The sequence below is a fragment of the Poecilia reticulata genome, chromosome 1 (genome assembly GCF_904066995.2).
Source record: "Poecilia reticulata chromosome 1, P_reticulata-male-v2, whole genome shotgun sequence".
Classification (NCBI taxonomy): domain Eukaryota; kingdom Metazoa; phylum Chordata; class Actinopteri; order Cyprinodontiformes; family Poeciliidae; genus Poecilia; species Poecilia reticulata.
The window spans coordinates 17,565,601-17,591,526 of NC_088830.1; the positions used below are offsets into that span (position 1 = coordinate 17,565,601).

General features: G+C 38.8%; 2 protein-coding genes across 4 annotated transcripts in view; one reads left to right on the forward strand and one right to left on the reverse strand.

Annotated features, from left to right (window-relative positions):
* Positions 1 to 14,475, reverse strand: part of LOC103463304 (zinc finger protein Aiolos-like) — a 32,407-nt gene extending 17,932 nt beyond the window's left edge. The window contains exon 1 of one of the 2 annotated variants that reach the window (XM_017304152.2): positions 14,370 to 14,475. The gene's annotated coding sequence lies outside the window, so the exon portion shown is untranslated. Of the gene's footprint in view, positions 1 to 457; positions 674 to 14,369 lie in introns of those variants that run through there. The other variant, XM_081607534.1, reaches the window with a different exon arrangement.
* Positions 3,153 to 22,908, forward strand: LOC103463290 (insulin-like growth factor-binding protein 4). 2 transcript variants are annotated; one of them, XM_008406556.3, is made up of 4 exons: positions 3,153 to 4,146; positions 13,000 to 13,160; positions 16,718 to 16,843; positions 18,916 to 22,908. In XM_008406556.3, exons 1-4 carry the CDS (start codon positions 3,795 to 3,797, stop codon positions 19,051 to 19,053), a joined length of 777 nt encoding a protein of 258 aa, XP_008404778.2. In that variant the 5' UTR covers positions 3,153 to 3,794; the 3' UTR covers positions 19,054 to 22,908. The 2 variants fall into 2 exon arrangements, with proteins under 2 accessions (XP_008404778.2, XP_008404769.2); XM_008406547.3 differs by having other exon boundaries at positions 3,161 to 4,146; positions 12,997 to 13,160.
* Positions 22,909 to 25,926: the final 3,018 nt, after the last annotated feature.

Consider the following 25,926-nt stretch of genomic DNA (forward strand, 5'->3'; position numbering starts at 1 on the left):
GATCTTTAACAGTGTTCTGATAATGGCGCTAGCACTTCTTGAGGATCTGGAATGAAACCTGCAATTTATCTTTTTTTTTTTTTTTTATCCTCACCTACCCCGAAGTTCAATTTATCCTTTTTATATCCCACATCTGGAATGTAAAAAAGTATGTTCTGCTATGCTGCAACAAGAAAAAATAAGGCACAAAGAAACATAGTAAGAAAATAACTTTACAGTGAACATTTAGTTCCAACTACAGTGGAATTGAAGCCAAAAGAATCCTCTTTGTGATGTGGGAGCACTTTTTTCTTACCTTCTAGTCTTCCCTTGCTCCATTATATCTCTGCTCTTTTAAGGCAATACCTTTGATTCTGTTTTGTGTGCAATGGCACATTTGTAATAGCTAACCAAATTTCTGATTCACCACCAAACATTAATTGCCAAAGAACTATATAAAACTACATAAAAAACAAACCTTTTACAAGGATCCTTGAGTTTGGTTTTAAAACTGTTCCCCCATCAAAGCAAATGCCAAGGATGTGTCCGATAAATTCCCATTTGGCGTTTTGAACTTTAACGTGCCGACCATAACCCGCTGTGCACCCCTCACATCTGGTCCTATGTCGCATTTTATTGTCTCCATCCCCTCACCCTTCTTCTGTTCTTGTAATTTTTCAACTCTCAGCAAAAAAAAAATGGAGCCATAAAATGCAAAAGAAACCACACCCCCCAAAATACTTTGATCTCGTCACAAACATCTGCTTCACATGGTCAGAAAAACCTTATTAAAACAACCTGTATCAAAGTATAATATCTGAAAATTATCAAATGAAGTGAAGAAATTCTAATTTTATTCCTAGATTTACTTTTTGGTCTATTATAATTCTGTTTTGTGTGGGAAAACACTCATTATGTCAGGCCTGCAACACATTACAAGAGAGCTGAGATAGGATTCATTTTTGGTTAGCATGTGAGCAAAGAACCATATCTGACAAGAGAAGCCTGAGGTGATTGTTATAATAACTTGCATAATTCACAAAAGCTCTCTCTGTAAAGGAGTCAGAGTGTACTTTCCTTTAAAACTGCATACCATCATTGACAGCTGATGCGCTTAGAAGAATCAGTTTTCCAAATATTTTTTGATTTTCTCCAGTCTATAAAAAAAGCAATCCAGACTGTTCTCAGAAACAAGTCAAAAAGCCAGACTCTGACTACTTAGGGTTGAATCAGTGCCTCTGATGAGTTTATTTCCACATTTGTGATAGAAACATTCTGCTTATCACCCCGTTTTGTGTAACAGTTTGTTCAGAGTGGTACGGGGTGGTAAATTTTCTATCACACTTATTGTTTTGCGTGCATTAATAAAAGGATTGGTGTCATCTAACAAAAACACATTCTTCATCAGGTAAAGACCCCTTATGGTTTTCTTTCAACAATGGCTTTTTCCCTACTCCTCTATAGAGGCCATATTTATGGAGTCAACAAATCAGCTCCTCCAGAGTTACCACTATACGCATCTATGATCAATGTTTGGCTTGACCTGCCTCCTTTAGGTGGACAACTATGTGTTGGTAGGTTTGTAGTTTTACCATACTCTTTCCATTTCGGGATGATGGTTTTAACATTGCTCTGCGAGATGTTCAGCATGGAATATTGTTCTGTAACCTAACCCTACTTTAAACTTCCCCACAAAACTTTTCCCTCAGCTGTCTGCTGTAATCCTTGGCCTTCATGATGTTTCTCATTCTTCGTACAAAGACCAGAGTCCCTCACAGAACAGCTGTGGATTACATACACACATGTGGGCTCCAATTTTAGGACTTCTGAAAGCAACTGGGCGCAATGGATTTTATTTAGGGAAAACGGAGGAAAGGGGATCGAGTAGATAAACTACACTTTTCAGCACACCAGACTTTTCATTTTAGCACCATTTCACAATTATGCACCACTAAACTTCACACAAAAGCTCAAAAAACATAGACATTTGTGGTTGTAACATGTTAAAGAGTTCAAGGAGCACACATAATTTAACAAGGCACTTTATATGACCTTCATCCGCCAAGCCACTGTTAACCTTTAAGAAGCCCATCCTTTGTTCGCTACCCCCACCCCTCATAAATGCCACAGAATGTAATGGGGGCTTGCTAACTACCTATTGGGTTAGTTTGCTGTTTTACAAGTTAGTCATCCTAATAAAGGAGCTTTCTAAAAAGCCAACAGATGTTTTCTCGTTAATGTGCGACTCAACAACAAGATTGGCCACGGTGTAGAATGACCTGTGTAAACAAACATGCAATCACTGCCATGGATAAAGCAACCCTCAAGGAGATTTCAGTAACAAGCCATGCCGCCATTCCCACCTGAGTGGTGCCTTGTGAACGTTTGGCTGCTGCCCATGGCCTGTCTATGGCAACCAGCCACGAGCTTGGAAAAAAAGAAAAGCAGAAAGAACGCACGCTCACAAAAGCATTACAATGCATGCTGGGTTTCCATGGCAAAATGAAAGCAAAGGAAAACAGGGAAAAAAAAAGTGAGATGTCGACCAATAAAAGCCATTAAAAGCTGGGCGGAGGGCATATCTGTTCACACTGGCAAACGAGAACAAAGTACAGTCTTTCATGATCAGAAACACACATGATAAACTGTCCCTGCTGTGCAGTGTTATTTAAACAGAATCTTGAAGGGTGGGGGGCTATTTTTTTTTAGGGCTGGTGGGGGCAGGGCAGGATCACGAAGAGTGGTGTTTTGAGTGTCCCTTTGCCTTTTATAGCTGCCCACCTCAGTGAGCAGCAAGGGAGAGAAAAGGAGATCTGGGAACTGACATAATGAAGCAGGGAGTGGAGGGGGGGAGTCCATAAAAACACACCAAGACCTTGTTGAGTGAGCAGAGGTTGTTTTGTTAGCTAAACAATAATTAGCCCCAGAGATATGTACATGGATTTTCTATGTTTGGGGTTGATTAAAGAAGAGAGCACCTGGTGGGTTCCTGCTTCTTTTCAGAACCAAATGTATCATTTTGCAGACTGCAAATCAATACAAGAGGCTGTCATGTAAAATACACCAAATCTGAGTGGATAGTGAGTGAGAACAAGTGAGAAGGCGATTCAGCTGTTTTCCTCTGTGCAATCAGGACTGAGAGAAGACAAGCAAGGGGGAGTGTGCACAAGTTTGCAGGTCTGAGAGTGTGAGAAAGCTTTGGAGAGACAGAGGGAGACAGAGGAGAGAGCTTCAGCCTGGCTTTTCTCTGCTGCGTCTGGAGAGAGAGGCGTGTCCACGGACCAGTATAAAGTCCAAAGAGAGCGGCTCGCATTGAGACATTCTCAGAAGACGGTCCTTCGTGTTGCTCACTGACCAGAGGAGGAAACTGTGGAAACTGTGGTGACTCCGTTTTTGATGACCACCTTTGCATTTGGACACTTGTTGACTAGGTATTTTTTGGCGTTTCCTTAAAAGGTGGATGACATTCACCTGAAGAAATCACTTGTATATCTTTCAATCTGAACAAAAAGAATTTTTTTTTAATCACCAGAACATTCTCTAGCTGATAAAAGGCAGGCTCCAGTTTCTGCACTGTGAAATTGAACCAGAGGAACAGAGCGGTAATACAGCCGAGGTATTGTGTCCTTGCAGTCGAAACACTAACCGGCTGACATATCAAAAGATTCCTGGACAAAGTGTTCCTCTAAAACCTTCTGTCTGTCTAAAGTCTGCTGTTAGAGAGAAAAGTCATCAAAAAGCAAGAGAAGGGAGGGGTGAACCTGAGAGGATCCTTGACAAAGGGCAAAGGACTACGTGCAGGTGTCTGAGCTGTCATGGTGCGAGGACATGGCGTGGCTTCAACCTGCTGGGGCCTATGGACATTGGGTGCCCTGTCACTGGCGGCACTGTGTTTATCGGACCAGGCCATCCGCTGTTCAGTGTGCTCCGAAGAGAGGCTGGCCAGTTGCCGTCTGCCCGAGGGTTGCGAAGAAACAGTGCGCGAGCCTGGCTGTGGCTGCTGCCCCACCTGTGCTCTTCCTAAAGGGGCACACTGTGGCGTGTACTCGCCCCGATGTGGCACTGGCCTCCGATGCTACCCACCACGGGGTGTGGAGAGGCCGCTGCACTCCCTGATGCATGGCCAGGGCATCTGTACAGACGAGAGGGAAGTGGAGGAGAACTCAGGTAAGAGCAAAAAGATTTGAGTATGCATCCTTTCTGCCTCTGCCAGGCAGGCTCATGACAGGAAAGATTTTCAGGAAATGTCCAATTACAATCCTTCAGGTCCCAGTTGACCAGGTCAAATTCCTGCTTCTTTGCTCACTTGGCCTTACCTGACCTGGGGAGTGGTTGCGACAAGGTCCTGCGTGTTCACCCTAATCTCAGCTAAGCTGTGAAGCAGAGCATGCTTCCTGTCAGCCAAGCTCACACGGTCCCTCTGCTGTCTCCTGGTTGCTCGCTGTGAAAGGGGCCCCGCTGTGCAGCGCAGGCTTAAGACATGCGAGCGTCTTGGTGTTGGCTGGGGCAGACATTGTGTGTAAGAAGTTATGCTGTACCTGTTTCAATGAAAGAGTGGATTAAAGAGATCCTGCAGGGAGCTGTCAGGCACAGGCAGGGATGTACACCATAGCCGTGGTGTAAATGTAAGTCCATGTGTGTGCCTTTGTAATGGGAGGAGGTAATAAAAGCTGCTGTATGAAATGTCTGTAATGGAGTGAGGCCAGTATGGGGCTATTAGCGCTCTCTGCAATCAGTAATTCACTTGGTGCTCTTTCATGGATATCCCCCTTCCTCCTGTTCCTCCTGCTGCTGCTGCTGCAGATTTCAAACAATTCTTCTCCTTATGTCTCCATCAAGCTCTTCTGGTATTTGGGTTCTATTTTTCTCTCCCTCGACTTCTCTTTGTAATAGTATTTTTCTGAAAATGAAAAAAAAAAAAAAGTCTGCATCTAGTTTTACACAGTTGAAGGAATAATTATTGATGTTTTATAAGCTCAACTTTTTTTTTGGAGAGGACATTTACTATTGGTGTCTTTAAAGGAAAATCCGATCGTTCTAATAATGTTTTTGAAGATATGTGAGCTGTTGCATTTCTTATACTGCAATTGCTCCTGCTGAACTCAAGCTCCCAGATCATTACTGGCCTCTGAGAACACCAGAGAAGTAGATGAGGCTCAGCCAATAGAGAGCTCCCAAGGGGTGCATCCTAACTGCAGCATCTGCTCCCCCTGACCCGATCCACCCCGCCTCCTGTGTGCCCCGACGAGCCTTCGAGCGCATCGCAAACTGCCTCCAGCTCCTTGATGAGGATGAGCTCATCGGCACCTTGGCTGCCAGAGCTGAAATTAGAGCCTTCTGCTCTCTCTGTGCATGACCGGCATAGGTTAGCATGACTACATGTAGTCAGAAAAAAGAAAGGAGCTGATTTTTTGGAGTTTGATTAAAAAATGAAAAAAAAAAAAAAAAAAGCAGCTGAATGCATTTGTCTCAGCATTCATTAGTCCACACCCGAATGTCACTGCTGCCCTTCGATGTTGCGCTGACCATTAAGCTGTTCTGAATATAGGTTGCAACAAACCAATGAGCAGTCATGTCTGTTTTTTTTAGGGGGGGGGGGGGGGGGGGGGTTTGTTCTGGGAATGAAAGCTTTTGGAAACTTTTGTGTTTTGAGTGTTCGGTAATCTGAGTGTTGAGTCTCCACTGCACCCCCCCCCAAATACCCCAAAGAGTCTGTCATAACAAAGAGGTGCAGTTTCCCCATAAACCAAACTGTAAATCAGTTCTACCAAGGCTTCTGAGATTCAGTGAATATGAGGAGAAACAATCAGAAAAAGAGGAAGTGGAGAAAGGCAACTTCATTCACAGGCAGTAGATTTCCTTTGTGGCGCATTCTCTGCACTTATGCATTATTAAACAAGGGGGTGCATCTCCTGAATACATGCCCCACTCCTAGCAACAGTGAACATGCAAGATAAAAATAGAAGAGGGTTTTTAAAAACCAAGAGGATTCATAATAAAAGGAGCTAGGATGCAGCGAGGCACATCTTTGCTGAAAGGATGTTAAGGGTGGATGTAAGAGCCCTGCTTGAAAAAAATGATTTTTAATACAAATTTTTGTGATTTGATTTCAATACTGACAAACTACAACATAAAGCATAAAACATAAATCCTAAGAAGAAAATTTATTCTGTATGATGACTTTTACCATCTCAACAACAGGCGCTCTACTGAATCTCATGTTGAAGTCAAGGACTTCTTAAGTGTTTCTTCCTAGAAACACTCAGTCTTAATACTCAGAATAAATCATCATGCATGTGTTGGCATACATGCCTGCATTCCTGCCGAGAGAACCTGGGTGTCGGGTATTGGGGCACTTCTCTCTTGTGGCAAACACAGATATCGTTTACGAACTGATTCATACCGATGTCAGACTATGAAAAGTCCTACAACTCTAGACCCCAACAGGATTTGACAAATAATGCGATTCATACCGATGTCAGACTATGAAAAGTCCTACAACTCTAGACCCCAACAGGATTTGACAAATAATGCCGTCAGTAATGTTGGACTCCGTTTGGCCACACCGAGTTTGCTGTGACGCACACAGGTCATTATAAAAGCCACACACTAATGTAGATGAGGTTTTTCGGCACTTTCAAACTAGTTGAAAATCGGAACAAAATTTCCATAAATTCTGTTTATTTATAAGGATTTGGTTTACAACAAATACAATGGTAAAGCACAGGAAAAATCTAATCCAACTTAGAGGTCTTCAGTTTCCCGGAATCGCGCTGGCCAATAACACTATTGCACAAGCATTGACAAAGCCTCTACCTCTTTTAAATCTTTTGTATGGAAAACATTTTGGGTACTCGGTAGAAGAGATAAATGTTGAGGTGTATACCAATGCCAATACTTGACCTGTCTTACTGGTACCTTGCTCAATGTTCCAAGTCTGAAATTCTGAGACTGGTCAAACACCACCTGAATAATTCTAAATTGTTGAATATGCACAAAACTTTTCACTTATTTGTGAAAACACACAAAAATTGAATATTTAAATGCTTTGAGAGATATACAGCTCTACTCCAAATCTTTCATGTTTCAGGGTTGTTGCTGGACAACATCGCGTTCCAGCTCCCTCCAAAGATTTTCTTTTGAGTTCATGTCTGGAGACTGGCTAGGTCACTGCAGGACCCTAAAATGTTTCTGACAGAACAACTCTTTAGATGCCCTGCTGTGTTTTGGATCATTGTCAATCTAGAAGACCCAGTCATCATCAAATATGGATGACCTCATGGTCATCCAAATTGCTCACTTGGCCAATGGATGTTACTGCCCAAAACCTCATAACATATTCATCCCGTCCCTTTTCCTGAAAAGCATCCTTAACACATGATGTTTTCACCTCACCTGCACTATTGAATTTTAATTCATGACAGCATAGTGCTACCATGGTAACCTTTTGAGACTGTAGTTTGGACCTTAGTCATGTTAATTGATGCGCCATGAAGTGAGCTCTTGCATGAAACCCCAATCCAAGGAAGATTGACTGTTCTCTTGAGCTTCTTCCATTCTCTACTAATAGGGCCAACAGTTGTTGCTTTCTCACCAATATCTATGTCAAACTGTAGACCTAATCATCCATGCCTTGGTTAGGTCTACAACACAGTCCACAATGTCCCTGGCTCTTTGGTCTTGACCATTGTGGAGAGTTTGCTTCTTTTTTTTTTAAACCCCTTATGTTTTTACACGAGATGAAAAAATAGCACAGCAGACAGTCTGACACTGAAAATAGTATTTAAAGTTTTAACTTTAGAATGGACTCTCTTATATGTTATACAAAATAATATCAAGCTGCATATACTGTACATTTTGTTTGATTAAATTTTATCTTTCTTGGCATTTCATCTTTTTAAAAGTCTTTAAGTTTGCATCAAAGTATGGAACTATGAATTCCTTTTAGGGCATTGAAATTTGAGATTTCTTTTGGCAGATGTTCTTTAGTGTTGTCTATTTGCTTTCTTTGGGCTGTGCAGTACATTTGGACAGCTGGAGCTGTTATGATGGAGACACACCAACATTTCAACTTGTCCTGCCCATGACATTTATACTGCGAGGACAGTTAATCATTGTGGGTCACTACATCATCTACTGATAGTAAAGGAGCATTTATTCCCAATTCCTAAGCATTTTTTTTAACGTGTTTAAAAACAGAATGACTCCTCTTAATATAGGAATGGCAGTATTGTTTATTTCCATGCATTATGTTAGGGAATTCAACTTGAAAGTGGAAACAAAAGGTGCATTCCAAAGTAGTTTAGCCTAATTCAGTGCTGCTGTAGATTTCCTGAGGCGAAAGACACACAATCACCCCAGCTCATTCCTCTAATGTTGTTGGATACCTGACATGAATTCAGATTTGGTTTCAATAGAGAAGAAAAATAAAATTCCTTCCTGAAAACAGAAGAAACCCAGAGTCTCAGAGGACGACGCGGACAATGCTTTGATCCCAAAGTCTTTCACAGAATTAAAGACAATGTTTTTTTTGTTGACGATCCATCTGGAAGAGGTTCTGGCCAGCTCTTTAAACCATATTTTCGAATCTGATCCATACCTGTGTGAGTGTGTTATCCCTGGCTTCTAAATGTTTGGGGCCTCAGGCTGAAGTCTTACACAATTTCTAAAGTCAACAAGAGTATTTCCTTTTCATAAGCAGCTAGAAATGAGTGATGGAACATTTGAAAACAACTTGTTTCTATACACACTCTTCTAAAGTGGCATTTGTTCAATACGCAATCTCTTGAGTACAATATCTATATTCAAAGCAAGGCATGCATTTTAATTTCTACAGATTTGTTGCTTCGTTTTATGTCAAGCTTCCTAAACAATAAGTCTGCATTCATAATAATACTGAGTTTGCTTTGCTTGGATTCACACAAACTAACATAAGGTACTGTTTTGACACGAGTTGGAAGTGGAGCAGAATCAGACATAGCCAAAACTGATTTTCTTGTCTTCTTGATCAAATATTGACATAACTTTGTTTAAAATCATTCCACTGGTAAATGATAGAAAGTAGGCACAGGCATTTCACACGAGCCTTGCTGATAGTTTTGAACAGTGTGTGTACAACTGAATGAGACACCAGCTGATGATTAACAGACTTTTAAGAAGTATTTTGCCTGGAAGCTGAAGGTCTGACATTGATACTCTGGTAGAAGCTGGTGTTGACTGAACAGAAAAGCCTCATGGTTTTGAGCAGGGAAGACTTAAACTTGCTGCCACAGACATTTAAAAGTCTTTTGCTTAGTGTCATAAAGATGCCTGACAAACACTCATTACATTTGTTTCTGTTTAAATGTGCCGATTTCAGTTTACAGACTGTTTATTATAAATAAACCCGATCCCCCGATTTTAGGAAGTAGTTTAGTTGCAATGAAGGGAGTATCTTCATCGCAAGTAAACAATTAGGACAAGGTAACTGCAGCAGTGATTGATCATCTTTGACCTTAAACATGTTGTCTGAATCAATACTTTGACATTTCATCTCTGCTTTTATGGTTTATCTGGCTGGGTAGCAAATGCACCATCATAAATGTCCTAACTGATTTTCATCAAAGTGACTAACATGTTTTGCTTATTACAGATCTTCTGTTTTTATTCAGCACTGCTGGAACTGGCCGTTGACATGGTGCACTGGTGTAATTAGGCATATGGAAAAAATTGCACTAAACTGATAACTTAAGCTCAGAGTTCAGGACTCTCAGTATCTATTTTTATGACTTTTACTAAGATTTGCTACATCTTACACAAAGATATCAAGATCGACATTTTAAAATTGAGTTTATAGCTTGTAATGTCAGTTTTATCTATAAGAGTAAAGCCAAATACAAACATTAACATGCAGATAAATCATCTGAAGTATAAATCCAGCTGCCAGTGGCCTTCAAAAAGCCCCAAATACTGTTTGAGTCCTTTCTGCAGTAGACATCTGACCACACACTGTTACTGTGTCAAGACAAGTGAGTCCATCTGTCGTTAATTATTCACCAAGGGCCCTTCTATTGTGCTTTCAAGTACAACAGGATTGTCTATGACAAAACAATTTCAAAGTATGCGTAAATACTGTATTTAAAACTACATTCTCGACCATTTTCAGGATGTTTTGTTATATTTTTTTTATTCATTGTGAAAATGAAACAATCTGCAGTTAGTTCTACATTTGCCCCTTTTTGAAAAATCTGTTCACTATTGGAGAGAGAAAAAAGTATTAATGAGTAAAGCAACACCAAAAACATACACTGCCATTACTTCAATGGAGATGTCTGTCACAGATGGAAGAAAAAAATGAGCTAAGATCCTGCTCATCATGAAACAGTGACCAAGCTTTTACACGTAACAGGGTTTTTTATGTGATAAACATGCTGATCTTCAGTTCAACTCTAAATCATTTTTAGAGATTTTCTTTTATGTTAAAAGTTAAGATTCTTAGTTTTGCACATGTTTGAGTTCAACGAAAAAAAAAAGAAGAAAAAAAAGAAGGGGTGGAAACACTTCAGCTTGTAAAACCAATGTTCTATTGAAACACAGCAGTGCGTTTCATTGGTGATACAGAGTAACAGTCAATGTTTACCATTAGCACTTGATTTGTTAAGTCTTTTAAATTCATACCACAATTACCTACTTTTTGGGTTAATGGTTAAAATGGGGGGGAAAAAATGGAATTCAGAAATAGAACGCAAAAGTGGAATTTGGGAAAAAATAAAACAGAATTTGGAAAATAAAACGTATATAGGGCCTTAAAATAGTATTTACTTTGACAACCAGTTAAAGTTAAATTTTCTGCAGTTTGTCCTAAGGCTGAACAGTCTTAGGAAAGGCTACAACATGAGGCTTTTGATGAAACTAGGAATGTTGTTATTGGCTATGACTAACTTTAACTCTTCAGATGCTTAGAAGTTCTAATCTATCCAATTGGTTATCAATAGGTATAACATTAGTATACAACACTTTCATTTTGTGAAATGACATAAATGTAAACTGCAATGGTGATTGCAATGTGATTCATCAGGCAGCTCTAATCTGTTCCTCCGATGCAACTCTATCGGAAGAAAATATCCATGTATGAATCTAATAAATAAGTCTCCAGTAGGAGGTTCCTCAGTTTCATGTTTTGCAAGTCCCATGACTCAAATTGAAGCTCGGAACAACTACCAATGCAACGTGGATGTTTTATTAGGTGCTTGGACCAAAATTATGCAAATATAAATTAACATATAAAGAATGTCAAGAGAAATGTAAGTGATATAATAAAGGAGCCAAATTAGTTACAACTGGGTGCACAAGTGGGGTTGTGAATTATTAAAAGGGTGAACTGACCTGGAGTTTTTGTAGACCCTGCAGTCACTGAATTGACCATGATATCATCAGTAAACCAAAATATTCCTGATTCAGATCTGATAAAATTTGTCCGAAACTGAATCACCCAACAGGACAATGATCCAAAACCAAGCAGTAAATCTACAACACAATTTTGAGATTTTTTTTATTAGACCACTTTAAAATTGTGGACTATTTTGTGTTGGTATATTAAATAAAATCCCACTCAAAATGCAATATTTTTTTTTCTTTAACAAGGAACCACAGAAATGAATGTTTTTTCAGGGCTCTGTTTTTTACAATTCCTGCTCACCTGCCACAACCAACACCCTTCAATCTGTCAGCTTAGGCCATAAAATGTTGGAAATATATCAAACATGGCAAAAGGGGGGGTGATCCAAGTGAAACCGCATACAGAAGTAGTGACTTCCTCCATGGAAAACAGCAGGGTAGCAAACAGGACATGCCACCCCTGACCCACTTCTAAATCACTTCGGCTTGCCCTGTGAAAGAGCGTGGAATCGGAGAACTATGGACAAAAAGAAGAGCAAGGGACAAAGTGACGGAAGCAGCTGAAATGCTGTTGCTTCTCGCTGAAGAATGTGCTTAACACCAACAAGACTAAAAATACAAACAGCTGAGAGACACTTTCCATCTCAGACAAGCAATGCTGCAAAAATCTCTGAAAAACCTGGTCATTGTTTAGCTCCTGACTTTTGAACCTTTCCTTCATTGTCTTTTAGGCAACTGCAAACAAGACGTTTGGTAGTGGCCTTAGCCTGATTTAAAATCTGGTTTAGTGATCAGAGCAACAACTTTAAAGTGTTGTAAAGCACTTAAAGTACTTTGATACTAATGCCAATTTGTAAATAAGCCAAAGGGGCAAACCATTTGCACAAAGTTCTTTGAAGTAGAGAAGGGAATAAAAAGATGGCTGACAACAAAGGATTGCAACTTACAAGATACTTTGCTATTCCTCCAGTCACGTTCACTGATTGGTGCCCTCTTATGACAGAGCGAATGCCCTCTATCAACCTCCATTTGGAACAAAGCGATGTTGCTGAGGAGTTCTTGAGGACGAAGAGCAAGGAGGGCATTTCCTCAGGAAGCAGCTGGGTGCCTTCAGGCCCAGAGAGCTGCAGAATTATAGGCATACAAAGGTGAAAGTGTGCTAACCACAATGCAGAGAGGATGGAAGAAAGGAGGTGGCATCGTTTTAAAATACCTCTGAGCTTGGTCATAACCCAGTAGCTGAAGGGTACCAAGGTCGGTGCTGAAGAGGAGAGCCCAATTACCAAGGCTCCTTCGATACGGTTAACCAGGCGTATTGTTAGCAGGGATTTCTCCACTTTCAACTGTAGGAGATCTACCACATCTTGCTAAAATATCGACACCTTTTTAACTTTATCACATTTCTTAACTTTACAACCACTTCTTTTAATGTACTGTATTTAAATTATTAATTAAAATAATAATTATAATAAGTGCAGGGGTTGGGGACTATATTATTGGTAGGCCAACAAATGTAGAATGTAAAAAAATAAATGGTACATGGTTTTCAGAATTTCTTACCAATAAAATTTGAACAGAGGAACTGAATTTGCAATAATTTGTAACTAAATCCTCTCCATATCTCCATGCCTATGTCTTTAGCAGTGGACAGACAGGAGGAGATCATCCCTGAACACCCGAACAACAGCAATATCCGGTGCAGTCCGCAGGACAAGCGCTGCATACAGAAGACCATGGCACGACACCCTCTGAAAACCACAAATCTGAGAAGCAACAGCGCCAGAGAGGAGACCAAGCCAGTGCTGGTGAGTGAAACGATCACCTAACGGCAAACAGAAAAATATAAACCACCTGTGCTACAGCTCATTCGTAAGCCCCAGCAGATATTTTACATCAGGATTCAATTGGTCCTGGTTCACATTCTTAAAAAAAAAAAAAAAAGATTCCTATTAAGTACCTTTTGCTCACTAATTATTAGAATAATGGGAAAAAAAGTAAACAAATTATCCCTCCATTGAACTGTTGTTAAAGTAAAGCAGAAAGCTCAGCTTTTCACAAGTTGATGTTTGAAGTATTATTTTAGCTGGAGATGCATCCTTTGCTACAAATGATGAAGCGTACACTAAAGGAATGGAATATCATTCAATTTAAAATGATTATTTTATTAAATAGAGGAATTTAATTTTTTAATTGCATTTTAATGATTTATTTGCATTCTATTATTGTATAAAATTAGCGTAAGTGGTTAAATGAAAAGTCTGTCGAATGTGGCAATAATTCTTATACAATTAATTGTCAGACTAGTCAATAAAATAACCACTTACTGAAATAATTGTTAGCTGCAACTCTAGACTTTTGCATCAATGTGCAGTTTGTTCAGTTTATCTGGCAAAGGAATGGTCATACCACTGTAATTGCTCAATGGCAGGCACGTGTCTTAATGCCTTTATCTAGATAACATATGACATATCTTGTGGATGGTCAGCAGGTTTAAAGACACCTGACAAGGAATTATGACCCACCCATCTTTACAGAAACCCAGTAGGTTTCTTAGCTGCCAATTGGTTAACTTGAAGCATTCCCTTCTTAACTGGAGACTGCCTAGATCACAGTAAACGACCCTAATGTGATTCTTCTTAAGCCACTCCTTTGGCCTGATGGCAAATAGGCCATTATAATGCAGGGGGCCCCATGCATAGCTCACTTTCAGTGTCCTGCCTGAAGGGAGAACGCTTTGCTTCAAATTTTAACAATGGCCCCTTGCTGTGGTGAAGTCATCCTGTACCTTGGCAAAAAAAACAGCCTTACAGCATAATACTCCTGGGAGATGTTGCTCTTTGGATCATACTCTGCATTTTTTATTTTTTTTCCACCAAAGACATGTGTCGGGCTGATGCCAAAGGTCTCATCTGACCACATCACTTTCTCCTAAATCACACCGACAATAGGAACCTAAAACACACAGTACGGTGCTGACACACTTAAATAAATTATGCAAAGTGACTGTGACTTACCAATATTCTTGGTAACTGTGGTTCCACTTGTGCTGAGATTGTTAACACACTCCTCCTTTGCAATTGTAGACTGATCCATCACCTTGGTATTGATCCTCTTCAATCCAAGATCTTTTACAGAGTCAAACCAATGGTCGCAAAGTTTTTATGCTTTCCAAATTCCATGTACATAAAATGCATGCGTTATCTCTCGCATGCTTTGATACAACTTTGATCTTGACTGTCATGGTGGAGAGACGTGGATGGAAGAAATTATGATTTTGTGGCACGCACACTTTATGCGTGCTACGAGTTGAGATCCGGGGTTTTGGTAATCATCCCATGACCAATATGCAAGTAATTCAGACTGAGCTGTAGGGTATTAAATGCTTATTTCACTCAAAAACAGGGTAACTTTGAAGCCATGTAAAATTTGACTTACATTCTGACTATCTCCAAAATGAGAGAGGTTATTTCTTGAGAGTGAGCAAACTTACAAATCAGGAGGGAGTTGAATGTTTATTTCCCCACTGTGTAATAGAGAACAACTCCTAGACTAAATTATGGTTAATTCAATAGAGTTCTTTTCACCTGACTTTGAAAAACAAATTTGAATACATTTGGCCTCTATCTGAGTAATGGTCATTTTAACATTGGAAATGTTTTAGGAAAAACTAAGTCTACCGGTTTTAAAATACTTGTTTGCAACCTACATAACGCAATGTTGCAAACCAACAACTGGTCTCAAACACTGGCCCCAGAGGGCCAGTTTCCTGGCAATTTTAGACATTTCTCTGCTACAACACACCCAAATCAAATAACTACTCCATTAGCTGGACTCTTAATCTTGAATGCATGCCGAGGAGGTAATTTATCCATTTCACTCAAGTTCAGTGGATGTTCATTGACGCTTGAGAATCCTACTCTTGACATGACCTACTAAAAACTTATTCTAAGCATTTAATTTATGTACTTATTGTGGAGAACATTATAGCTTTTTGGCATTCTGTGCTTTATAGAGAAACGCTGAAATTTGATATTAGCTGGCTAATTAGCAGAGCTATTTTTGCTCGCTTAGCTTGTCAGAACGCTGGTTAAAACACGCTGCTCTAAACTTTTAGCATGCAAAGTTTCTTTCAGAAGAACTTTGATTACCTTCATTACAATAATTGGTGGCGCTCCTCCGCTTTGCATCCCACGTTCCAACAAACCACCAGACTCTTATTCTTCCTCTTTAAAGTTTTACTGGCGGTTGGCAAACCAACTGAAGGGGCATTTACTGCCACCTACCGGACTGGAGTGTAGTTGGCAATGACATCAAAAGTGCAACGGCACAAGTAAGGGAGGGGCAAATAGGGACAAGTGTTGCCAAATTGGGCGAGTTTCTCCCCAATTGGGCTTCTTTTGAACACGTTGGGCTGGGAAAAGGACAGCTTTTGGTAGGTTAGGGTTATTATTTATATTTGGGCTGTTTTTCACAGCATTTGACTGGTTTTTAAAAAGCATCCATAGAAAATTAAATCAAAATAGTTATCACCGAGTGGCAGAAAAGTAAAAAACTTCAACATTTTAATGACATGCCATATTCTTACTCTCATTTTATTAATTAATTTATTTTTGAAATTATATGAGATAATAAAGTGTCACTGGAATTGTTTTGGCCCATGTCCATTGTAACCTGAGTTTGAGAATTAGACTTGGACTTGCCTCTCTAAGACTTGAGACTTGGCCTAGATTTGTGACCATCTCTTTCACAATCTACAGTCTACTAGCTCAGCAACAAGAGTTTATGTGCTAAACTGAGCAGCCTGCTCTATAACCTCTTAAAACCCTTTGGAGCTTTATGAAACTGAAAATTGGGGGGGAGGGAAGTAGACCCTGATCTGTGAAGGAGATAATTTTCTGACTGAAGAAAGATCCAAACAATCAAAGAGTTTTGTTAAAACAGGAGCTGACATGTAGAGATTGACCTTTTGATATGCAGCTGGGAACAGTTTTTAAATTAGCACAGAAAAGTAAAACCTCAAAAAGCATTCAGCTGCAAATAATTATTTGTATTTTTCATTTTTAGACATCCACTAGGAGTTGCAACACATTACATGTTTTAAATTGTGACTTTACTCAACTTTGCAACTTTCATAGCACTAATCCTTTGTATTAAGTTTTTGTGTGTGTGTGTGTGTGTGTGTGTGTGTGTGTGTGTGTGTGTGTGTGTGTGTGTGTGTGTGTGTGTGTGTGTGTGTGTGTGTGTGTGTGTGTGTGTGTGTGTGTGTTTGTGTGTCATTATTGAGTGTGTACAAAAAAACAACTGCACAACTGATATCAGGGTGTTCCATAAAAGTCTCTGGAAATACTTGTTTCTCCTAAAGGCGCCCTGCCGTGCTGAGCTGCAAAGAGCTCTGGACAGATTGGCATCCAACAGCCGCACCCATGATGACCTCTTCACTATTCCCATCCCCAACTGTGACAAGAATGGAGATTTCCACCCAAAACAGGTCTGTGACTTGGAGAGCAAACTTAGTATGAGCTTTCTGGAATCCTCCTCTGGAACCACTGAGCAGACTGCTCTTTTGGCCATGTCTGCTGGTGAACTGTGAATCCTTAATGTTATGCCAAATTAAATGAAAAAGCAAATCTTTAAACTTCAAATGGCTCTATTCAGATCGCATCAGCATTCTGTGGGCCAGAACACAAAACACGACGGCAGACGATGACATACTATCTTACAAGTTCAAGATCAACAAAAGAGTCTCCAAACAGACTGTCGCAGTGAAGCCAAAACCTTGTTTTTTCAAGCTGGCGTGGAAAGTGATTTACGTTCAGAAATTAAGATGTCATGTGTAAGGCAATTTGCCCGAAACCGTTGAACAGCCATCACTCTATTATTGTGATGGATGCAATTAGGCTTTGAATGCAGCAGCTGCTTTTCTTTTCTTTTTTTTTTATTTGCCTGCCTTTGCAAGACTGCGCAAACATGCAGATAAGAGCGAGGGAATCAGAGAATAAAAAATAAAAAAACTGAGATAAGGCCGCTTTAAGATGCAGACTCAGACTGTGTGATAAAAAGAAAGCTCTGCTGAGGCACCAGCCATCAAATGTCTGAGTTATGCTGATTGTGTAACGTGGTTAAAGTATCTCAGTCTGCTCAGTTTCTCAGGCATCTGTTTACTGTTTAACTAAAACTGCACTGTGATAATACCCAAAGGGAAGCAAAGCACAGGTCATTAAGGACAACTGGGACCAATTTTAAGCCAGCGCTGCTCTGAGATTTTTAACTGGTGGTGTTGGAGCCTATGTAAAAACTGAAATCATCCTGTTAAAAAGGTCCAAACACACGCAAAATCTGAACAGCTGAAAGCTCACATGGGGAACGTGGGAGTTTGAACCTGATAATCTAATTACGCCAAATGCCATTTACTGTTTGTTTAGTGCCACTTTAATTGTTGTAAATTAGTTTAACATATAATTTTGATCTCTTTAAGAGATTTGGTATTGGAGTAGTTGTTAGGTGCTACTGCTTTGCCTAAATGTATTTTCCACCATTTTAGAGACTACTGGTCACGAAAAGCAAAGAGTCAAAAGAGCAAAGAGCTGCTGTTTATTTGCTCATCTTGTACATACAGAACAATGTCTGCATTCCTCCACAGCTATGTTCACGTCAAACTCGCACACACACGTAGGTCACATATTTCAGCTATTTTCCATTTGGACTTCCTTTGTACTTTAAAATTATTATTATTATTATTATTATTATTATTATTATTATTATTATTATTATTATTATTATTATTATTATTATTATTATTATTTAGCTAAAAATACACAGAGGAAAAAAAAACATTCAAACTATCATTTCTGACAGGGTCACTTTAACATATAACATATCCCAGAAGCTTATTTGGATTTTATCAGTTTTTTTTTTTTTTTAACTTTTCTCTTTCACTCATTTTGTGTTCAGTTTTTCTACTTATAATTTTTTTCAGAGAGATGTTTGATGGTAAAATCACAAGAAAACACAAAAATATACTAGCCAATATTTACTAGTTCATATTGCTGATATGAGTCCTGTTGGTTGCCTGTCTCGAAGATGGCAAAATTAAATGTAAACCCATTCCCAGATTCCAGTTGGTGAAAAAATAATACTTGGGGAAAAAAAACATACATGTGGTATCACTACTACATACATCTAGTTCAATCACTCCTACAGGACTGAGGAGCAAAGTCCTCTAGTGTCAAGAATGTGGCATACTATTGGACAGCTGAGGCTTGGCTCACGTTGGCTCATCAGTATGACACTGACTCCAACTAGACCAGAAAATCAACTACAGAATTGTTTGGGTGTTGGAATGGCCCAGTCAAATCCCAGAGTTTAACCTGACCGAAATTCTGTGGAGATATCTTAAGCTCTACAGAAACTGCAAGTCTTGATAAACTGAATAAATGCTGTGAAGTGGTGTATGTTGTTACACCAAAGTAATGTGAGATACTCATACAGTCAGACAAAGTAGTGCAATCTTTTGAACTGCATTTCTGTGAATAATCCCTTCATATTTACATCCATCCACAGTGCCATCCCGCACGTGACGGCCATCGGGGAAAGTGCTGGTGTGTGGATCCCAAGACAGGCATGAGGCTGCCAGGGCCCCTGGAGCTGCGGGGGGATCTGGACTGCCACCAGTTAATGACTGCGACCCTAAGGGACTGAGGGGGGCAGAAAAGGGACAGTTTGGGTTTGGTGAACCAGCTGAATTTACTGGTGCTTTTAGTAGAACCATATGACTAAAGGACTTTATACTTCAGCCGAGCTCTACCAAAGGCAAACAGTTGTGGAGTTTGTGCAAAGAAAAGGAAACCATTAAATTGAATTATTTTACTATTATGTTTCTGTATGTGAGAGTAAGTGATTTGAGTCTTTTGAGCACTTGTCTTGTTTTGTTCCTACCATGTGAAATTAAGACAGATTGTCTTTAAACGTGTGCGCTTTAAAGTATCAGGTGGTAGAAAAACAAAACACACTTCTTCAGAAAGGGGCTGTACATGTGATTTATGTAAGAGAAGACGCTAACCTTTTCTGTGTAATCCTCTTAAAAGTGGCAAAAAGCATTTAGTCCACTGTAGTATAGCTGATGAAAAACAGAAACTGATCATGTTTTCTTCTTAGTGTAGCACCAGATTGGTTGGAATTACTGAATCAGGACCATCCAGAAATATTTAGTTTGAAAGATACAGCTTATGCAGCAATTATTATTTTTTGCATCTCATATTCTCTATGTAGAATAAAGCACAATGGAAAGACAAAAATAAAAAACTTAACTGAATGACAGCATTAAAGTAGCAAAGATTTATGGGATGGGAACAACAGATTCTCTGAAATGAGATGAAAGGGCTGCAAAAAACTGCAAAACCCTTGTGAACTAAATAAATAAAAAGCCATAGCCTTTCACATCAAGTGCACCAAAGTGAAAATCGAAATTAAATGAGAAAGTCTGTATCTCTGCGATCCCAGGACAGATTTTATTTATTATCCGGCAGTGAATTCCCCTGTCATATTTTCTGACGAACATCTTTAGCACAAAAAGCATTGGCAGTGTTGCTTTACTAACAGCTCTGTACGCTGCTGATAGGATAATCTTCTTTCTCCAGCTGGTGCTAAAAGATGCCAGTATGACCCTTGTGTTTGTATGGATATGCTTTGGCTTACAGGATTTCTCCCCAGCAGACTGCTTGGCAGAATTAAATGGTGCTATATTCTGACTGTGCCAAAATATGAAGCAAAGATGGTTTCTACAGTTTTTTTTTGGCCTTTTTTAGCATTCAAGAAAAAGTGAGAAGAAAGTATTGGCATATATGAGGGGCAACCTTATGTGTTCAGCTTTCTGCTTTAGCTATTCACAAATATTTTATTTTTCTTTGAAATGATGAAAATCCAGTATCCAGCTTTGCACTATAGTTGCCGCTGTTACATTTTAACTAGATAGTGTTCTGGAAAAGGCAGAAAATTTTTGTTAAATAAAACAGCATTGTGCAATGAGCTTTGGATGACTTCTAGCTAACAAATCAAGTGTTTTAGTCTGGTGTTGCTTCAAATGTACCACAAATATCCCAAAGCAAACAAAGAAATGTTCTTTTAGGTTCCCTCTTAAGTATTATGATATTCAACAGAGCATAATGTTACAGAAGGTAACTAGTAGCAGTAGCGAATAGCATGCTATTTGCATAGGCGTACCAGTGGGCATTCAAAGGAGCGTACTGGATTTAAGCAAACTTTTTAATGTTCTGGACAGTTGGGTTTGAATGTTCATCGGGAGATAGTTAATAGTGACTCAAGAAAAATATTTCTGTTGTTAGGTTCATGTTTTGTGTAGAGGGCAAAACGCACCAAAGTTTAAATAAAAAGTGAGACTGTGAAGAATTTATTGACACTAGCCAAACATGGCCTTCTTGTGTGGATAATAGTAATATCAAAGATCAATTGCTGTTAGCACAAATTCAAAGGGTGAGATCAGATTTTTGCTGTTGTTTACCATTTTGCCACTTTAATATTTCATATTTCACAATTTTGTTTACCTGACAAAGGAGCCAATAGAAGTTTCCTACCAACCGTATGCCGTGTTATAGCTGCCTTGAGGACATTTTGTACCCACCTTGGACTACAAAAGATTTAAAGTAGTTTAAAGACACTTGTATGTGACAAAAAAATTAAATATACCAGCAGGAGATCTTCTGGTTAGAGCTGAGATTCTGGTTAGAGCTGAGATAGGACTTCACAATATCAAGAAAACATGACTTTGCAATATTATTGCAGAGTATTGCAGTGACAGCATTAACTCCAAGTAACCCACTCGCTACTCTCTTCTCCGTTATCAGAATCTCCCTATTACCATGTCTTTATTAAGTGTTAAGTGAAAGCAGACAATTGAACAAGATGGCACATGATTCAGAAACAATGACATACCTTCTCATTGTATCAAAGTAATTATTTCCAGTAATTAATTATTTGAATATTGCACACTTACGTGATACCAGACTGATGATTGTGACTCAATGTGTTGTGCAACGTTGTGAGGAGCCATGTATTTGCATTAGACTGGAAATTTAAAACCCTTTTGAAATGTTAAAGAATGCAAATTCATAACAGTGAGTTAATGAAAAAAAATCTCCTCTCTTATTTATTAGGAAAACAATTATGACTTTGGAGTCTATGATGTAAATATAGAAGTTTACACATTAAACTCCAAAACCTGGTATGGGCTGGCCCATTCCTCACTAATTTTGGCCCTTTTACCTATTGTATTTAAAAGAACAATTTACATAATAACAAAAAATATGATAAAAGAATAATAAAATATTCATTACTATAAATTGACTTTATTTTAAAACAAATTTCAAACTACAATGTTGTCTTGTTGAGTAGAAGGGTTATCTATGGCAAATTTTAAATTCTTTTATGTGCTCATCATAAGTATTAAATATCAGCAAATTAATTCACTTCTTCAAGGATCTGGTAAATTAGTAACCTCTCATAGAAGAATGTATTTTATGTGATTAAAGGTTTAAGTTATATTAATAAAAAATGGAAACATTTCCTAAGTCTATTTCTAAATAGCTGTTCGATGAAGACAGTGTTGGAGAATTAATCTCTTTTCAGAGAGTAAGATAACCTTAGAGTTATTTTAAAGACCAAACAAGATTTCCTACATATATCAATGAGCCACACAGACAGATAAAAGAATGTTTTACCTGAATCTATCTTAATGCCACTAAAGACTCAACGCTAAACATGTTCAAAAACATTTCTTTGATTTTATAATCACATTTTCATCATTTAAAAAAGTCTTATTTTTCATTTTAAATGCCTTTTGAGTGCATAAAATAGTTACTTGATAGTAAGCTGCTTAATCTAAGACTTTGCAGTTTTGAACTGTTTCTGGAGAATAGATTATTTTTTGTTTGCATCTGATATTATCTGTTTACGTGTAGATTATTAATGTTTGCATGCATAAAAAACAAGCCAGAAACAGATGAGGTCTTTTTTTTTTATCTAGAAGAGAATTGTTGTGCTCACATGTTTGAGTGAACAGAGAATTAAAATATAGAGTTGAAATTAATGATGTTTACCTGAAACTAAAATGTACTCATTGTAATGTATCAATTAAAATACAATAGAAACTACGCTGTAGCTGTGTAATTCTTAGTGATAGAAGTAATATCAACAGTACTAGACAACTGTAACATAAAAAAAAACATTTATGTAGGTATGTTGACCTATACAGGAGGTGATGTTGATTGACTGGTATTTTATAAGCTTTCCAACAGCTTGTGTAATCTAGACAGGTGAAAAGAAAATGTACATATTTTTTTTCCTGCACATTGTTTCAATCAATATAAGCTAACCTCTGTAAATAAAGATAATCCAGAAGAAGTTTGAGATTCTGATTTGTTGGACTAACACTTTAGGGGAACCACAAAAATCCCTACAACAATTTACAGATACAAATTCAATAAAAACATATGTTAAAGTTTGATATTGCTCAAATGTAAATAAAATATGTATACTTGTTGTGTACAGGAACATTTTTTTTTTCAATGGTTCAAAAGTACCACTTCTTTTTGTAACATTATGGAAAATCAAATGAAATCATGTGCGATGCCAGGAAGAGAATTATGGACGTTCACATGTCTGGTTCTCTGGTACAATTTCAAGATGCCTGAAGGTTCAATGTTCATCTATCTAAACAATGAAATGCAAGTATAAAAAAAACATGTTTGATTGATTGCACCATATAAACGGTCAGCCATCGTATCATTTAGGACTAGATATTAAACATATTTTTGGCGCAGAATGATCGTTTACCAAAACAAAAAGCTGTCCAAGCCACCCCCAGGCATGTGTGGAAAACTAATCGACCTTATAGTTGGTTCACCATCAAGCTTTTGAAATAAGTGCTTAACATGGATATGGAGAATTTTTGACCCTCCCCCATTGCTGACTTTCTCAGAGACTGTGTTATTTTAATGTCAGATTAAGTCCAAACACTTAATTTTGTCCACTCCACAGAATATGGTCTTAATGAATGTGAGATTGGCATTAGGGTTATTTTTGTTGCCAATGGTTTTTGCCTTAGAACATTTATTAAATGCTTCCCTCCACTAAACCATGACCATAACTGATTCAAATCAGGTCCACATTGGTTTAAATGTTGTGAGGTTTTCTGTGTCCTCCCAGATGAGTCAGTGATGAGCTTCTGACACACCACTGGGAAGGTTCACCACTGTTTGAAGTTTTCTTTATTTGTGGATAATTACTCCCACTGTGGTTCACTGGAGTCCCAATGCCTTAGAAATTTATCTTTAACCCATTCCAGAACAGGCAAAAGTCAATGGCTTTGCTTTTCTTCTGTTTCATTTAGTCTGGGTGTTGATTTTTGAAACCTTTCAGATAACTTCCTGTTGTCAAGCAGGTTCAACTTAAGTGATTTTTTGATTTTACAAGTAAGGGAGTAATCCTATCACACCTGAGTCTGACAGAAATGGATCTAAAACCTGCAGAACCTGCAGGAAAGTAGATCTTGGGGACTAGGATTGGAGACCCTTTACCTAAACTGACAAGCTAGCAAAGCAGAGAATTAATCATAGAAGCAGCCAAAACGTCCCTGGTAACTCTAGAGGAGCTAAGTTGGTGGATGATTTTCAGTGCAAACTTTCAGATATCATTGATTACATTGCCCCCACTAAAGTAAAGGTTGTGACTGGTAGGAAGAAATCTCCATGGAGAAATGCACAAATAGTTCAATCTGCAAGACAACTCTGCCGCAGGGCCGAACGGAAATGGTGTAAAGGTCAACTGCACGTTTATTGTGACATCTACAAGGAAAGACTACGTAACTATCACACAACACTAAAACATGCAAGAGAGGCTTTCTTTGCAGATGTCATAAACAAAAACATTAACAATGCTCGAGCTTCATTTGCCACTGTTGACAGGCTCACAAATCCTCCGATGACGTTGCCACCTGAACTTCAATCTATTGCCGCCTGCAACAAGTTCTCCAGCTTCTTTTCAGAGAAAATTCAAAAGATCAGAGGATTAATCTGCACATCCACTCCAAAGACAGTACCAATGCTGTGCCCAAACAAAACAAATGCAGGAAAAATGACCCAATTTCAACTACTAAATTATAAAACCCTAGAAGAAATTATAAGTCAATTAAGCTCCAGTTCCTGCTGTCTGGATGTTCTACCCACACATTTCTTTAAGAAAGTCCTGCCTGTTGTTGCTAATGATCTGATCCAAATAGTAAACTCATCGCTCTCTTCAGGTGTTTTCCCCCAGGCTTTGAAAACAGCAGTTATCAAACCACTGATAAAAAAGAACAATCTGGACAAATCACTACTGCAGAATTACAGGCCGATCTCCAACCTCCCATTCGTCAGCAAAATTATTGAAAAAGCTGTTTTTAAACAATTAAATAACTTCCTAACAATAACAAACTGCTTTGACTCCTTCCAGTCTGGTTTTCGTGCTCACCACAGCACGGAGACGGCCCTTTTAAAAGTGTTCAATAACATCCATATAAATATGGACTGTGGGAGAACCACAGTGCTGGTTCTGTTGGACCTCAGTGCAGCTTTCGACACTGTTGACCACGACATTTTACTGAATCGACTGGAGAGTTGGGTCGGACTCTCCGGTCCAGTGCTCAACTGGTTTGAATCTTACATAAAGAACAGGGATTTCTTTGTTTCAATCGGAAACTTCTCATCAGAGAGGTCAAAGGTCACATGTGGGGTACCCCAAGGTTCAATCCTAGGACCCCTTCTTTTCAATATTTATATGCTCCTACTGGCTAAGGTTATAACAGGACATAGGATTAGCTACCACAATTATGCGGATGATACACAGCTCTACATCACGATGTCACCAGGTGACTCTGAACCCATCCAATCACTGAATAGATGCTTAGAACAGATCAATGTGTGGATGTGCCAAAACTTTCTCCAGCTGAACAGAAACAAAACTGAAGTTATTATCTTTGGACCTAAAGATGAGCGAACCCGAATCAACGCACAGCTTCAGTTATTACAACTAAAAACCAACGATCAGGCCCGAAGCCTGGGAGTAGTGATGGACTCTGACCTGAACCTTCAGAACCACATTAAGACAGTCATAAAGTCGGCCTTCTATCACCTGAAGAACATCTCCAGGATTAGAGGACTTATGTCTCAGCGAGATCTAGAGAAACTCATCCATGCGTTTATCTTTAGCCACATTGATTACTGCAACAGCGTCTTCACAGGACTGACTAACAAATCAATCAAACAGCTGCAGCTGATCCAGAACGCTGCTGCTCGCGTTCTCACTAAAACCAGGAAGATAGAGCACATAACACCAGTTTTAAAGTCCCTACACTGGCTCCCTGTAGCTCAGAAAATAGACTTTAAAATACTGTTGTTAGTTTATAAATCACTGAACGGTTTAGCATCACAATACCTTAAAGATCTGTTATTGTTATACCAACCGTCTAGACCCCTGAGATCTTCTGGTTCTGGTCTGCTCTGCATCCTCAGAACCAGAACC

What these genes read in the sequence shown, in the direction of transcription:
- LOC103463290 (XM_008406547.3), top strand. Translation starts at nt 3,795, where the DNA reads ATGGTGCGAGGACATGGCGTGGCTTCAACCTGCTGGGGCCTATGGACA. An exon ending in AGGAGACCAAGCCAGTGCTG is followed by an intron (nt 13,161 to 16,717) that starts GTGAGTGAAACG and finishes TTTCTCCTAAAG; the next exon opens with GCGCCCTGCCGTGCTGAGCT. An exon ending in GAGATTTCCACCCAAAACAG is followed by an intron (nt 16,844 to 18,915) that starts GTCTGTGACTTG and finishes ATCCATCCACAG; the next exon opens with TGCCATCCCGCACGTGACGG.